General features: G+C 35.1%; 1 protein-coding gene across 1 annotated transcript in view; it reads left to right on the forward strand.

Annotated features, from left to right (window-relative positions):
* Positions 1–4984: 4984 nt before the first annotated feature.
* The window catches only part of PLCE1 (phospholipase C, epsilon 1), a 130856-nt gene continuing 122668 nt past the window's right edge, over positions 4985–13172 (forward strand). Inside the window, exon 1 of the mRNA XM_009888695.1 lies at positions 4985–6172. Within this exon, the coding sequence (XP_009886997.1) occupies positions 4985–6172 (1188 nt within the window). The remainder of the gene's footprint in view (positions 6173–13172) is intronic.

Here is a 13172-nt window from a genome sequence, read left to right on the forward strand (position 1 = left end):
AATACAGTTTTGTAGTCTTTGATTATGTTGGATGTTTTACCTAGACTGTTGTAGACTTTAATCCCAGATGGCTGGGCATAAGGGATTATTAAACGTTATTATTAATTACTATTAATACTAATGAGAATCAGCTTGCACTTTGAGTCTTAAAGTATATGCAGCAGTGTTAAAAAAAAAAAAAAAGACAAATTAGTTTTGTGTCACATGTTTTCAGAGTTAATACATTTTGTGAATGTGTGGGCTGAAAGGTTGCCAGATTGTTTATTTTCATTATTCATTTGTCTTTGTTGGCTGACCTCTGCATACAGGATGATTCACTAACGCTGGATCTAGTTTCTTATATTTTTACTTTCCTTTACTGATAGAAGGAGCACATTACATTTCTGACATAACTTAAGACTTGTAAAATGAACCAGTGTAGTTATTAATGGATTTCATCAGCTAATCTAGTGGCTTTAGAAAATGTCAGCATGTGTTGAATACAGTGCAGGCTTAGCTGTCTGCTTCACTTGCTTTTATATTCAGGTTTAACTGTGAATCTGCGTTGTGAGTTGTATGTGCAACAGGAAGAATATGATTTTGAAGAATTTCAGCACTGTTAGTATATGCAAATGCATGTATATGTTTGTATGGGGATTTTATGAGGATCTAGGCTTTGGCCACCCATATGCAGATAGGCAAGTAAGGGAAGCCACAGGGTGATAATTCTGCAATTTTACAGTAAGTTACAAAATACTGTTTTATTGGTTAAGCTTGTGAGTTTTACACTTGATAGCATTTATAACACTATGTTAATGTGTTTCATAACATGTCTAATGAATTCCAACAGTTTAAGGAATTTACTGGGCACAGTGAATTGAATTCTGCTCATTACAGTGAAAAGCAGAGACTGAGAAGAGTGTAATGGGGGACACATGAAACCCTTGTCATCTGTTCAGCAGAGCTGCAGTTTCAGATATTTTTGCAGTTGTTCGTAGATCAGAGGCTCTGCCATTGTGGTCTTTACTTGCTATGTCATGAGACTTTGGCATACTTGTTCACTAGATAACTTTTCTTTTAGTCTGTTATGGTCGGGGTGCATTTAGGCAAACATGATCTAAATTGAAGCTACCACTGAAGACGCATGGTGCCTACCAGCCATTCCTAATATTTCCTTTTTGTGGAATATAGTGATCATGTGGCCACAAGGCGAGTCAGTTTATTTAGATGAAAAGAATAGTTTTCTGACAAATCAACCAGCTGTATCAACTTAACCCTGTGGACTCATGATCTCTAGATGCATGAGACGGGGGAAACGGGGACTGAAGATCAAGAGTGAGGGGAGAAGCAAGACTGCCAGCTTTGGCGGTAGCTACCTACTAGATTGACATAGCTGAAACATCAAATTTAATTTGCAGACAGCAGAAATGTGTAAACCAATTTAAGCAGCATTTTCGTCCCCTCCCCATGCAGCTAATTTTCTCCCTTGTGCTGTTGTAGCACACGTTAGTACAACCATGTATGAACTGGATTGGGAAAGTGATCTAGCTGTGGAGTAACTTGAGGAAAAAATTCTTGAGATGGATTAGTTCCCTATCATGTTGCAGTGGTCCTGAGAGGAAGGGAACAGCTGGACATAGACAGGGATCTTCTTAGGCAGACATTATTCTTGATGAGACGGATTGCAAACGTAGGCCTGGATAGAGAATAGTGATGCTGGTAGAGAGAAATAGGTGGACACATGGCCTCTGGAGCTGAGGAGACAAGTGACTGACAAAACCACTGATAGCGAAGATTTGAGAGAAAGTTTTTAGAGAAAAGAAAAAGATCTGAGAGAAGCAGTTTGAAGAAGAAGTTTGTTTTGTAAGAATTTCATTTGGCGACCAGTGTAATAAGCAGTGTATTCTTTGCAGTGACAATCCATTCCATTAATTTTTATTCCTGGCTTAGCAATATTACAGGGAATACATTTATGAATATGTTTTGGTGGCTTGTATTTTCATTGGATTGCCTGGAAGTTTTCTGATGCAAACAGGAAAGATGAATCAGTAGACTGAGATGTTTTAATAGATGATGGAAATACTTCAAAAATCAGTACTGAAGACTATTGCTAATACATGTACAAGTTTTATACCTTTTACAAGGCTGATATATCAACAAAGAAACTTAAGAGTAAGAGAACAAGAAAAAAACAGCTGCTTCTCATTCTAGCTCCTCCTAGATCTTTCTGCTTTGATCAGCATCGTCGTATGTATATTTGGACTCGAAGGCACAGAACGGTTGCCAGAAGAAATAAGATGGGAACACTTCTAGATGGATTGCCTGCAGTTTTCTTCAAGTGTGTAGTGGCAAAAAGTTACATAAGCTGTTATCTGGGGATTTGAAGAGGAAGGAGGAACAGAGAAGAGGGATAGGAAATGGTAGAGTAAGATAATTGCTGAGGTACTTTCCTCTTTTCTGTGTGTGTAAGTGTGGTGTTTTGTGTTTTGTTTTGATTTTGAAGTGAAATAGTCAAGATTGAAGGAAGTGAACTAAAATGAATTTTAGGGTACAATTTAATGATATAGGGACTATCAGGGGATATAGACCTAAATAATTGCTTGGGTGTTGGTTTCTCATTGTATCTCCTCTATCATTGTGCTGCCGCAGTATTTTTATAGGGTGCTCTGTGAACTGTATTGGTAACATGACTCCAGTTTAAGTCCTGTCCCTGCCACTCTATCCAAATACTGCTATCTCCTTCTACACAACTTTTCTATGAACTGTAGCTTTTATTTTCCTTTCTGGTGCTAAATCTCTTGTACAGGATCCGAGTTTCCCATCTTGACTCTCCTCTGGCTGCTCTGGCATGCACACGCATTTTGTAATGCATGGAGAATGTAAAACTTGTGGCTCTTTGTTCTGTCTCTGTCACTTTCCTTTGTGACCCTCCCTGATCTCTTTCTGTTGTTAAACCAATAAAATTGCAATCTTGTTTGAAATACTAAATTGCAATGTTGTTTTTCATGCATTTACTGTAGTTAGTCTGAAGAAAGAATGCCGTTCACTGGCTAGTGAACTTACAAACCATGGATTTTTAGTGAAATGTAACTTTTCTTAAATTTGTTTTTCCTTTTTGCTAAGCCTGCAGGAAAAATGATACATTTAGTTACACTTTTGCATTTCATTGTGTGAGAAAATAGCATATCAAATATCCTATTAAGGAAAAGAGTGTGCTTTACTTTTTGCTTTGTGCCAAACTACTTTTGGATGAAGATTAGTCATCAATAAAAATGAAAGCCGACACTCTGAAACGGTTTAAAATAAAATTGTTAATCATAGTTACTTGAGAAGGGTATCAAAATAGGTTTTATACTTCAAATTACTTTAATTATTAAGCTTTCCTGATTTTATCTCTCCCATCATTCTGTTTTGTTTTATCAACTACAGTTGATTTAATTACTATGTGTAGCTAAACTGCATTAATTGAATTGAATTGAATAAGGTATTCCCTTCTGCTTATGTAGGTAGTGCCTGGGTCAACATTTGATTAATCAGTTCAGTAATCAAGTTGCTGTACCTAGCCAGTGACTTGCCTCAGTTTTGTGATATGTTTTGCTACTAAAGCTTCAAAGCCATGTTTTTGTGCTTGTTTCTGTTGAATTTAGCCTCTCTTATTAAACTTTGACCTTAATATAACTTTATGCATTTTCCCCATTTTTAATAACACACTTAATGTTTTTAAACATTAAATATCGTAAGTTGAAATATAAACATGTATTTTTTATATTTTAATTCACTAGGATTTATTTGGGTGTGTCTCTTTTATTCTTCTGTTTCCTTTGTTGAACTATCTGTAATCTCTTATTTTCTGATTCCATGACTTAATTCTACCATGCTATTTGCAGAAAAGAAGCTGAGAATTAATGGCAGCGTTGAAGGGCAGGTTAACTTTTTAGCTTAAGGCATATAAGTAAAGGGATCAAAAAGATTATTGGTAATATTTCAGTCTTTTACCCTACTCTGCCTTCATGCTTTTCCAATCAGAAACTTATGGAAAAATACTGTGTTTTCTTCATGATTTCATGGTAACTTAAAGTTTGATGAAAACAAAAACCACGTAACATCAAAACAGGTTGTGAATGATAGAGTTCAGTTCTGAACAGGAAAATAATTAGTTTTAAAAGATTGTGTAGGTTGAAAAATGATTTTTTTCTTCAAAATATTTTAAGTAATCCTGACTATGAGTCAGAAAAATTATAGAAAAGATATTTCTTTTTTTCTCTTTGTATATATCTTGTATGTTCAATTTCAGTGTTACAGCTTCAGTAAAATTAGTTTTCTGCAGTCACGTAGCTTTCCATAGTGAAGTGAAGATAGCTATTTAAATACGTAAAACATGACTGTGGCTTCCCCAAATTGTAAAGTGAGACTTTAAGACAGATTTAAATATGTATTTTGGAATTCTGTAGGTCTCAGTATAATTAACTTCTGTTGTTTTGTATTCCTTCTCTTTACATAAAAAAAAAATTCTGTCTGTTGTAGTTGTGATTGTGGATTTTATGCCCTGGATTCTGTTCAATATATATAATTTTTTCTTCTCTTCACAGAAAACCAACTTTTTGGATGCCCTATGGGGAGATGCATCTTCGACATGGATTATGTGTTTGGTCGTCTTCTACAACCTGAGGCAACAGTGTGTGTGCTACCTGTGATAGAAGAATTAATCGTGGCAAGAGACAATCCAAATGGCTATGTTGCAATAAGAACCTGGTTTAAAAATGTTTGTATTTCATGCCAGTAATCCAACGCTGGGAAAGCCTAGTAGCCCAACAGTCGAAAAAAATACTTTTTTTTAAAACCCGGTTCAAAAAAACCAAGTAGTCAATGTATATTTTACTGTGTTCCCTGATCATTTAGCACTGAGTCTTTTATTACACTGAAATCATGGTGTGAGGATTGGCAGACAACGTGTCCCCCTCTCCCCATCCCCAACACGCATCTAGCAACTAAAGACTGTGTCAAGATGACCTCTGAGGAAATGACAGCCTCTGTTCTTGTCTCTGTGGCACAGGGTAAAGTGATACCTGCTCAGTCAGCTGGAGATGAAAATACTGAAAATGCTTCGGACACCAGTGTTATAAAAAGACATGCTGCCAGTCCGGGAAGGCAAACCACACACGCTCTCTCATACTTGCACAGACTTAAAGAAGAAAGTCTTCAGGGCTCTGTGCCCAAAATATTCTCTCTGGCAAAAGAACAACTGACTAATGACAATAATAATGAAAATTTCTGGGAGAGGACCAGCTCCATCCCTGATTCAGTGGAATTTCTTAACATTAACTGTAATGTTGCACAGAAAAACTACAAGAGTAATATCACGTGCAGCCAGTTGTATAAATCTTGTGATTCTTTAGCAGGGGGAGAGGCATGCCTGGAAACTGGAATTCCTGTTTCACTGGAAAGAGCCATGCTTGCTCAAATTCAGTTGAAAATGAATGGACCTTCGTTAAGAAACCAAACAGCAATAACTAAGAATGACAGCAATGATACTGATAAAGTGGCCTTTTTTCACTTTCATTGTGCTAGTGAAAGGAATATATCAAAGGCTTTGTGCAGTTTACACAACAGCTTCATTTTGGATGACTGCTTGCAGCCAGTAAGTGTTGGCGATGGTAACACCACTGGTTCCCCGGCCTGCACTTGCAGATTAACGGAATTGACGAATAATTGTGAGAATGAAAATGGGCAGCAGTTGTATGAAGATGCTTTAAGGGATAAGTATTTATGTCTGGAAAGAGCACCACGAAAGGTTAAAGTGGCATGCTCAGGTCACAACTTCTGTGGAAATAACTTTACTGGAAGAATGCCCTCAAAGCCCTTTCTGAGCCATTTTGAAGACTGTAATGATAACTGTGAAGAAGAGATGGACGAGGATTTTTTTAGAAACAAAAAGGAACGTTCTACTTTATTAATAAGACGTTTCTGTAAAAATGATAAAGAGGTTAAAAAATCAGTTTATACTGGAACGAGAGCAATTGTTAGAACTTTACCTTCAGGGCACATAGGAACCTTTGCTTGGAATTACGTTGAGCAAAGAAGAAACAACAGTGGCTTGAAGCTTTCTAGGATTACAACAGAACAGCTAACTATAATTCAGTCCTTAATAAAATGGGAATTTAATTCCTTTCTTGAGAAGTCTTTATGGTATGAGGTAAGCTTTTCATGGTGTTTGTTTTTGGGGTTTTTTTGTAAAAGTTTTGATACCCTGGTGATCAAAAAAGGGTTTTGATACCCTTTTTGTTCCAAAAAAAAAAAAAGTCTCCAACTAGTAAACACTTACTAACATTGAATAGGATATTTCACTTAACCAGGTTAAACCTCACGCTGAACACTGCTTTTTAGAAGAATGTCTTCTCATCCTTTAAAATTCATTTTGGTTTAAAATAGGCATGGGGTAAAGTGTATAATTTTATATATGTATCAAATTTATACATACATATGTATGTATATACATATATCTATATAAAATGTGTGTAGGTACATATTTGTACATACAGGTATGTGTAAATTTATATTGTGATATTTATATATAAGAATGTAGTATACCTGCATACAGATATAAAAATATATGTAGATACTTTCAAATAGAAAATGTATATAATATGCATTTATACTTATAAATATATAGTATTAATATATACTATAGATATACATAGTTGAATATATATGCCATATATGTGTATATAAACTTTTGATAGATATATTAATGATATAATAATTCCATGGAAGAAATTGTATAAAATGGTAAGTGGCAGTATTAGATCACAGTGAAAAATTTAGTTGCTCTAACAAAGAAAGCGTACTATTTTCCCTAACTTACCGATATTTATAATGCTACTACACTTGCAAATAATTTTAAAAAACTAGGTAGTAGTTGAATAATGTATATTGATGTGCTGATAACACTCTGATTTGCATTGTCTTAGATAATACAAAAAATTCAAAGTTTAGAATGAAATCATGAATGCATAAGTTATTATTGTAGGAATGACATCACACATCCTTAATAACTTATTTTGAGTAGTAAAAGATTTTCTGTAAATAGTTGTCTATGGAATCTATAAAAGAGATTTTCACCACTGATTCTCAAGGATTCATCTGAAATGTGACTACTCAGAATGAAAGGCCAGCACACAGCAAGACAAATTTTCAAGAAGAGTAAGAGAAGTTTACTGAGCTTAGCAAAAAAAGGTGGTGTGATTTTTCTGTTAAAATGTGTGAATAAGCTGTAGGGAGAGGAAAATAACCAAGGTAAGAGAGAGTGTGGTCAGATAAGCTATCCTTATAAACTTGTCCTGAATAATGTAGGTTGAAAAATGGAAGAAATTTCTAGTAGTGCTCAGCAGCTTTCAGTAGGACTGAAATGGAGGAAAACTTACTTGTATAGAATCATAGAATCATTTAGGTTGGAAAATACCTTTAAGATCATCAAGTCCAGCAGTAACATTGATGAAATGGATTATATGAAATTCTGTTGTGATAACAGAAGAGTAAAGTTGGTGGCTCAGGACCTCCACATGACAATTGTGCCCTCCAGTAGTATCCTCATATCCTTCTGGAAACTAGTATTTTTCTGTTGCAATTGTTGATTGAGGAGTTCTATGAACATGTGTATGTCAGGTTTTTGTACTAGGTTGTGAAGCTTTGTGGTGCTGTTCATAATTGTGATATTCGCTATCCTCATCAGTGGAAGAACAAACTTGCTGCCACAGCACGTGCCTTCTGTGGTGCATGGTCACGTTCCCATGAAGGGGTGAATGTGAGCCATGTATATACCTAACGCGATATCGGCTTGGTACATTTCCATTATCATTATAAGCCCTTTTTTTTTTTTTTTTAAGGGAGAAAAGAGAAAATGTTTTGTAGCTTAGATTTAGTGTAATTTTCATTTATAAAGATTTAAAAATGGCAGGATGTGTTTAGGTTTCTTCATTGGACATTTCCAATTTGACTTGGAGTTCTTCAGCTTTTAACATGAATGCGTGTTTCACCACTTTCCACCACTGCTACATAATACTGAATGTTTAGCATTTTGGGGTGTGAGGGCTTTAATTTGAAGATTGGTTTTTTTTTTTTTTTTTGTAGTACATATAGAAACTCAGAAATACATGTAATGAATACTCACTGAAAAATTATTTAAATAGGAAAACTTCTGTCTATGGACGAACAAAAGATTAACAGGCACAGCAAAGCACTTTGTGTGATTATCATGCACAGATTATTTTCTCATGGTCAGAAAAAGCTTAAAAGTTTCTAAATCTTTCTTCTTCCAAATGGTGACTACAAATACTTTTCTTCTTATCAACCTCTGTGTTCAATCTGTTCATGTATAGTATGCATCAAGCATTCTTAGCATCATTTTTGTGTTATTTTAGAGTCAGATATTATTTCTGCAGTAATATTTCTATGTGTTTATGGCTTATTTAGCATTTTATGTGGTTTTGACACAAACATAGAAATTAACTCAGTGGATGTGACAAATATATGGACCTACTGAACGTATACACTGGGTTAAAACAATTTAATGAATTATGAGCATTTGTAGGAGGCTTTCATGCTAATAATCAAAGGAAGAAGGAGAAAGTAGTAAATGAATGCGGTGATTTGTTCTTTCTTTCCCCTTATCTCACCCTTTGAGCATGCATTCTGTTTGGAACAGCTAAGTGAACAGTAGTTCTGTTCTTCAAGGGGAAAAAAAGTTGGAGAAATTAAGTTTTCATAGCAGTACTGGTGTAACATGGAACAATAGAGACCTTTATGTTTTAAGTAGGAAAATGTGGGTCTCATTTGTGCATATCCCTTACATAAAAATTCTAGTGCTAATAAAGGAAAGGCACTGAACTGTTGTCTTGCTGAATTTTTTTTTTTTTTCTTTTCCTGCATAGAAAGGTGGGACTGAGGCTTTGGAATATATAGAAAATACATGAAATTATATATTTTTTTAATGTAGCATATGATTACTGTTTATAGATATTTAAATGCAGATTTAGACTTCTCTACTCTGGATTCAGTGTATGTGTTGTATGAAGAGATATTTTTGTTGAACATTTTTTCTAATTTTGCATATAGCTTTTGTAGCTATGTACAGTGCAGTACTTACTCTTATCAGATGGATGTGTGTAACATGACTGTAGTATACATTCATGAGAAATTTGCTTGTCTGTGTTAGAACAGTGGAAGCCCCTCACCTTGGTTCATATTAAAGATGTCGCAAAGATTTGCCACAGAAACAAATAATGAGAGTGCAAGCTCTGGTGTAGGCTTTGCTTGGCCTGACGCAACCTGTCCACTACTTGGGTTCAGCTCAGCTGCATCATATTAGCAATCTGACTAATTACAAAAGTCAGAGTTTCTGGAATGATTGAACCATCTGTGTCTGTGAGATGTTAGGTTCACAGTGCTGAAGTACATTTCTTTTGTTCCTGACGTGATGGTGTTTCTGCAGTGGTGGTAATGTAATATTACAAAAGTAGCCAGTTCTGCCGTTGACTAAGATACTAAATTTGAGCAGCTCACTAGACTACCGCAAGGTGTTTCTCTCAAACCAGGTAAGTGACCTCAAGATCTCCAGATGACAGCTGCAACAACATAGTTGCAATGCATGATAGCTCAATCCTTTAGTTAAACTTATTTTGTAGGCGTCAGTACCATCTTTGCTGTGTCATTACATTCCTGATGCCAGTAGTCTGAGCTTTAAGAAGCAGGAATTCTGCTGGCTTGCTTAACTCTGCTCAGATAGAAGTTTGCACACTGATATATCTTCCACTCTATATAGCTGCTAATGCACAGCTGAAATGCCAAATACTGAGGCAACAGTGAAAAAAAACCTTAATTGCCCCACATCTGTGTCCAGATAGAATAATAATTTTATTATAGATTAAGTGTAGAAGTGTTTCATAAATACTTTAATGATTTGGTAGGGTAGTTCAGCATTTGTTAGCATCAGGTATTTTTTCCATATAGTGTCCATAGTGTTTTTATGATTCATGTGTAAAATCAATGTGATGCAAGGATTTTTTGATTATGCACGGCTAATGTAAGGTGTCTTATATTAAGATTTCTTGATTCCCATAAAGTTGAACTATAGTCAGTTGGTGGCATCTGTTAACAAACAGTTGAGGAGAGAAAAAAGATTTGGAGGTAAAAAATTTTTACTGTCCTTTTTTATTAATGTGATACCTAAAATAGTAATTTTGGATAATACTTCCAAAGAAATAGAGCCAGGCACAAGTAGTTTTCTGTTTAATAGATGGTGTTTTTCTGAATCTTTTTTTGGTTTAGAATTGATTATTAATTCTGAGTACATTCAAAATTAATATTTCTTAATTAATGTGTTAGTTTTAATTCTGAACCTATAGAGAACTTAATTTCCTCCTCCCCACTTTCCCCCCCTCCGCCAGAGGTGTATCAGTGGCTCTAGTTAGTGTATCTTTGTGTTGCATGCTTTTCTGCCATTTCTGAAAACACAGATAGATTGAGTGTTTCACTGTCAGAAATGGAGATAACATCTACTTTGATTGTTTTGCCAACCAGTTGCACTAACTAAATACAGGAGCACTTTACATCAATGCTAACATATACTTAGGTTTATCAACAAAGGAAGGGTTAGTAATGCTGTATGTTCAGAAGAACATTTTTTTTGTTGCTTTTCTCAGGTGTTGGGTTAATTTTAACCTTTTATTGTTAATATTTTGTCAGAATGAATAGTATAAACCCCTTTTTTATCTAGTGTAGTATCCTGGAAGAAACGCTTTTCCGGTGTATTCAAAACATAATTTATATAATAAAGAGGCCTAGATTTATTCTTAAGAAGTGAAACAAAAACTTGAAAGCAGCTGACTTACCCTCTGTGCTAATGATAATAATAAGCACCTGTGTTTCACTCATATGACTGATCTGGTAGAACAGACACAAAGCTTGTTGCAGTGGCCACATGAAATCACCTCGCAATGTGAGTCTTACTAGCAAAGTTATTCTGCCAAACTCTTGTAAGATTAACAACCTGCGAAGCAGCCTAAGAAATTAAATTCTTACAGGCTTTCACTTCTCCATTTTAATTGTTTCTGTAGGAATTTCATTTGCTGTGATACCATCTTTCTGTTAGGACTATGTGGTTTTCCCACAGTTTTTTACTTCTTGCTCCACATTTAAAAAGATGGAATTCTTTAAATGCACTTTTACTCTCTTCCTTCCAGGTTTTGCACACATACCCAAAATGTAACACTGTTCTTTATGCTCAAGTTTATGCTATACTTGTACTTTTATTAAAAAAATAATAATAAAAAATAGTTTGTGATTCTCTGTTGTGGATTGCAGACAGATTTGGGGTTTGAGATTTTTTGTTTTTCCATTTTGAAATAAAATTTCTGGTCCAACATGTTGAAAAGAATTTGCAGGAAAAATGACATAAAGCAAATAACGTGCAAGTGATTGGGGTTCTCCTCCACTCTAATAATATTTTTTTATTTGACTGCACGTGAGTATTTTGCCTGTTACTAATGTTGTCCTGGTTTTAGACATAAAGGTTTATGTTCATATGTTAAAGTACGTGGGAGTTATGGATGAGCTGGTTTTTTGTTCTACCTGGACCCTGTGTTTCTTTTGGGGTTTTTTTTGCATAAGAGTTGCAGTCTTTTGTTTAAAGAAAAAAGTTCATGAGCAAAATTGACTATTTGGAAAAAAAATCAGGGAAGCAAAAGAGAAGCCAAATAGGCATGAAATTATGTTTTCCCTTCAGTAAGTGCTGTAAAAATAAATTGAACTTTCTTAAATGAAGCTCTGTACTTATATTTGTTTTGGGTTGAGTTACTCCAGTTTCAATGGCTAGCTTTAAAAATAGAAAATTTACCTTCTGTCTGTAGAAGTAGTCAGTTTTATTACCATGTGTGATAGAGTTAGAGATAAATCTCTTAATACTTGGTATTATTTTCTAGTTGCCTCATAGCTTTAACAATTTTGGGCCAAATTATGAACAGTAAGTTTTAGCTGTGAGCACGCTTAGGTATTTAGAGCCAATAGTGTGGGAGTCTTGGCAAGAGCAATATACTATGCCTTCAGTTTTTCCACATTTTCTGACTTTCCTTCTAGTGACTGTTCATTAGCTGTAAAGAAGCATGAAGATCTGTTTTACAAAATCTCACTGCAGCACATTAAGTAGTTCATTTTAGAGTGTTAGAGTTGGACAGTCTTCTAAATTCTTTCTTGGTTGAAACTAAGTTATCTCCATTACCTATACGAACTGTTGAAAAGTTTGGGTTGTTTACTCTGATATGAGTGAATAAAAACTGTGCTAATAAACATCACTCTGTGGGTGAGTGAATAATTAAAATCTGAATTTATGAGATTTCATATATGTTTTAGTTTATCTTGCTTTTCTACAGTCTTTCAGGATCTTTTAAGAAGAAAGTTTTCTAAAATGAAATAAGCTTCGATTGACAGTAATTGGTGGGCATACATCTTACTGGTATGACATTTCAAGAAGGACTTACAGGAAAAATCTCTACTGTAAAGTTACACTTGCCACAATATCTAAGGCATTCTCCATGAGATCTGAGGCTGTTCGGTTTCTCTATTCGTGAAAAGTGATTTGATATAGCATGATTGTGAGCCTCTGGTCACGAAGAATTTTGCTTGAAAATACAGACTCGTGACAGCTTAAAAAAAGGAATAGCAATTGAACATAAACCAGCTGTTAGGTACCATCCAAGTACATATGAACTGGAGTATCAAGGGACAGGAGAGCTCTGAGGGTGCTCCCACACCGCCAAAGCTAATAACATCAGTGCAGCAATTGCAACCAGGGTGACTCAGGGCAGTGTGACAGCATACAGCTTTCATCAGGAATGTCGGAAGTGGGGCAGCCCTGGAAACATAAACATTCAGCCCTCGCATTTGTAGCGACTTTATTCCTTTTTCTTTTTTTGTTCTCCTAATGATTTCAATAGAAAATTATATAGTTAGAAGCTATTCCTTACGTGCAAAACAAATGTATTGTCCTGCAAATTGTGTGAAAGTATCACTTTTTAAAATATTTTGAACTGTAATCAGATAATGGTAATTTTTGAACTGAGGTTGAAGACTCGCTTTTGAGATGCACTGATCAATCCCCTAGCTGAGTATGAGAGAGAAAAATATGTTGGATTGCCTCATGA

The sequence above is a fragment of the Charadrius vociferus genome, unplaced genomic scaffold (assembly GCF_000708025.1).
Source record: "Charadrius vociferus isolate BGI_N301 unplaced genomic scaffold, ASM70802v2 scaffold436, whole genome shotgun sequence".
NCBI lineage: Eukaryota > Metazoa > Chordata > Aves > Charadriiformes > Charadriidae > Charadrius > Charadrius vociferus.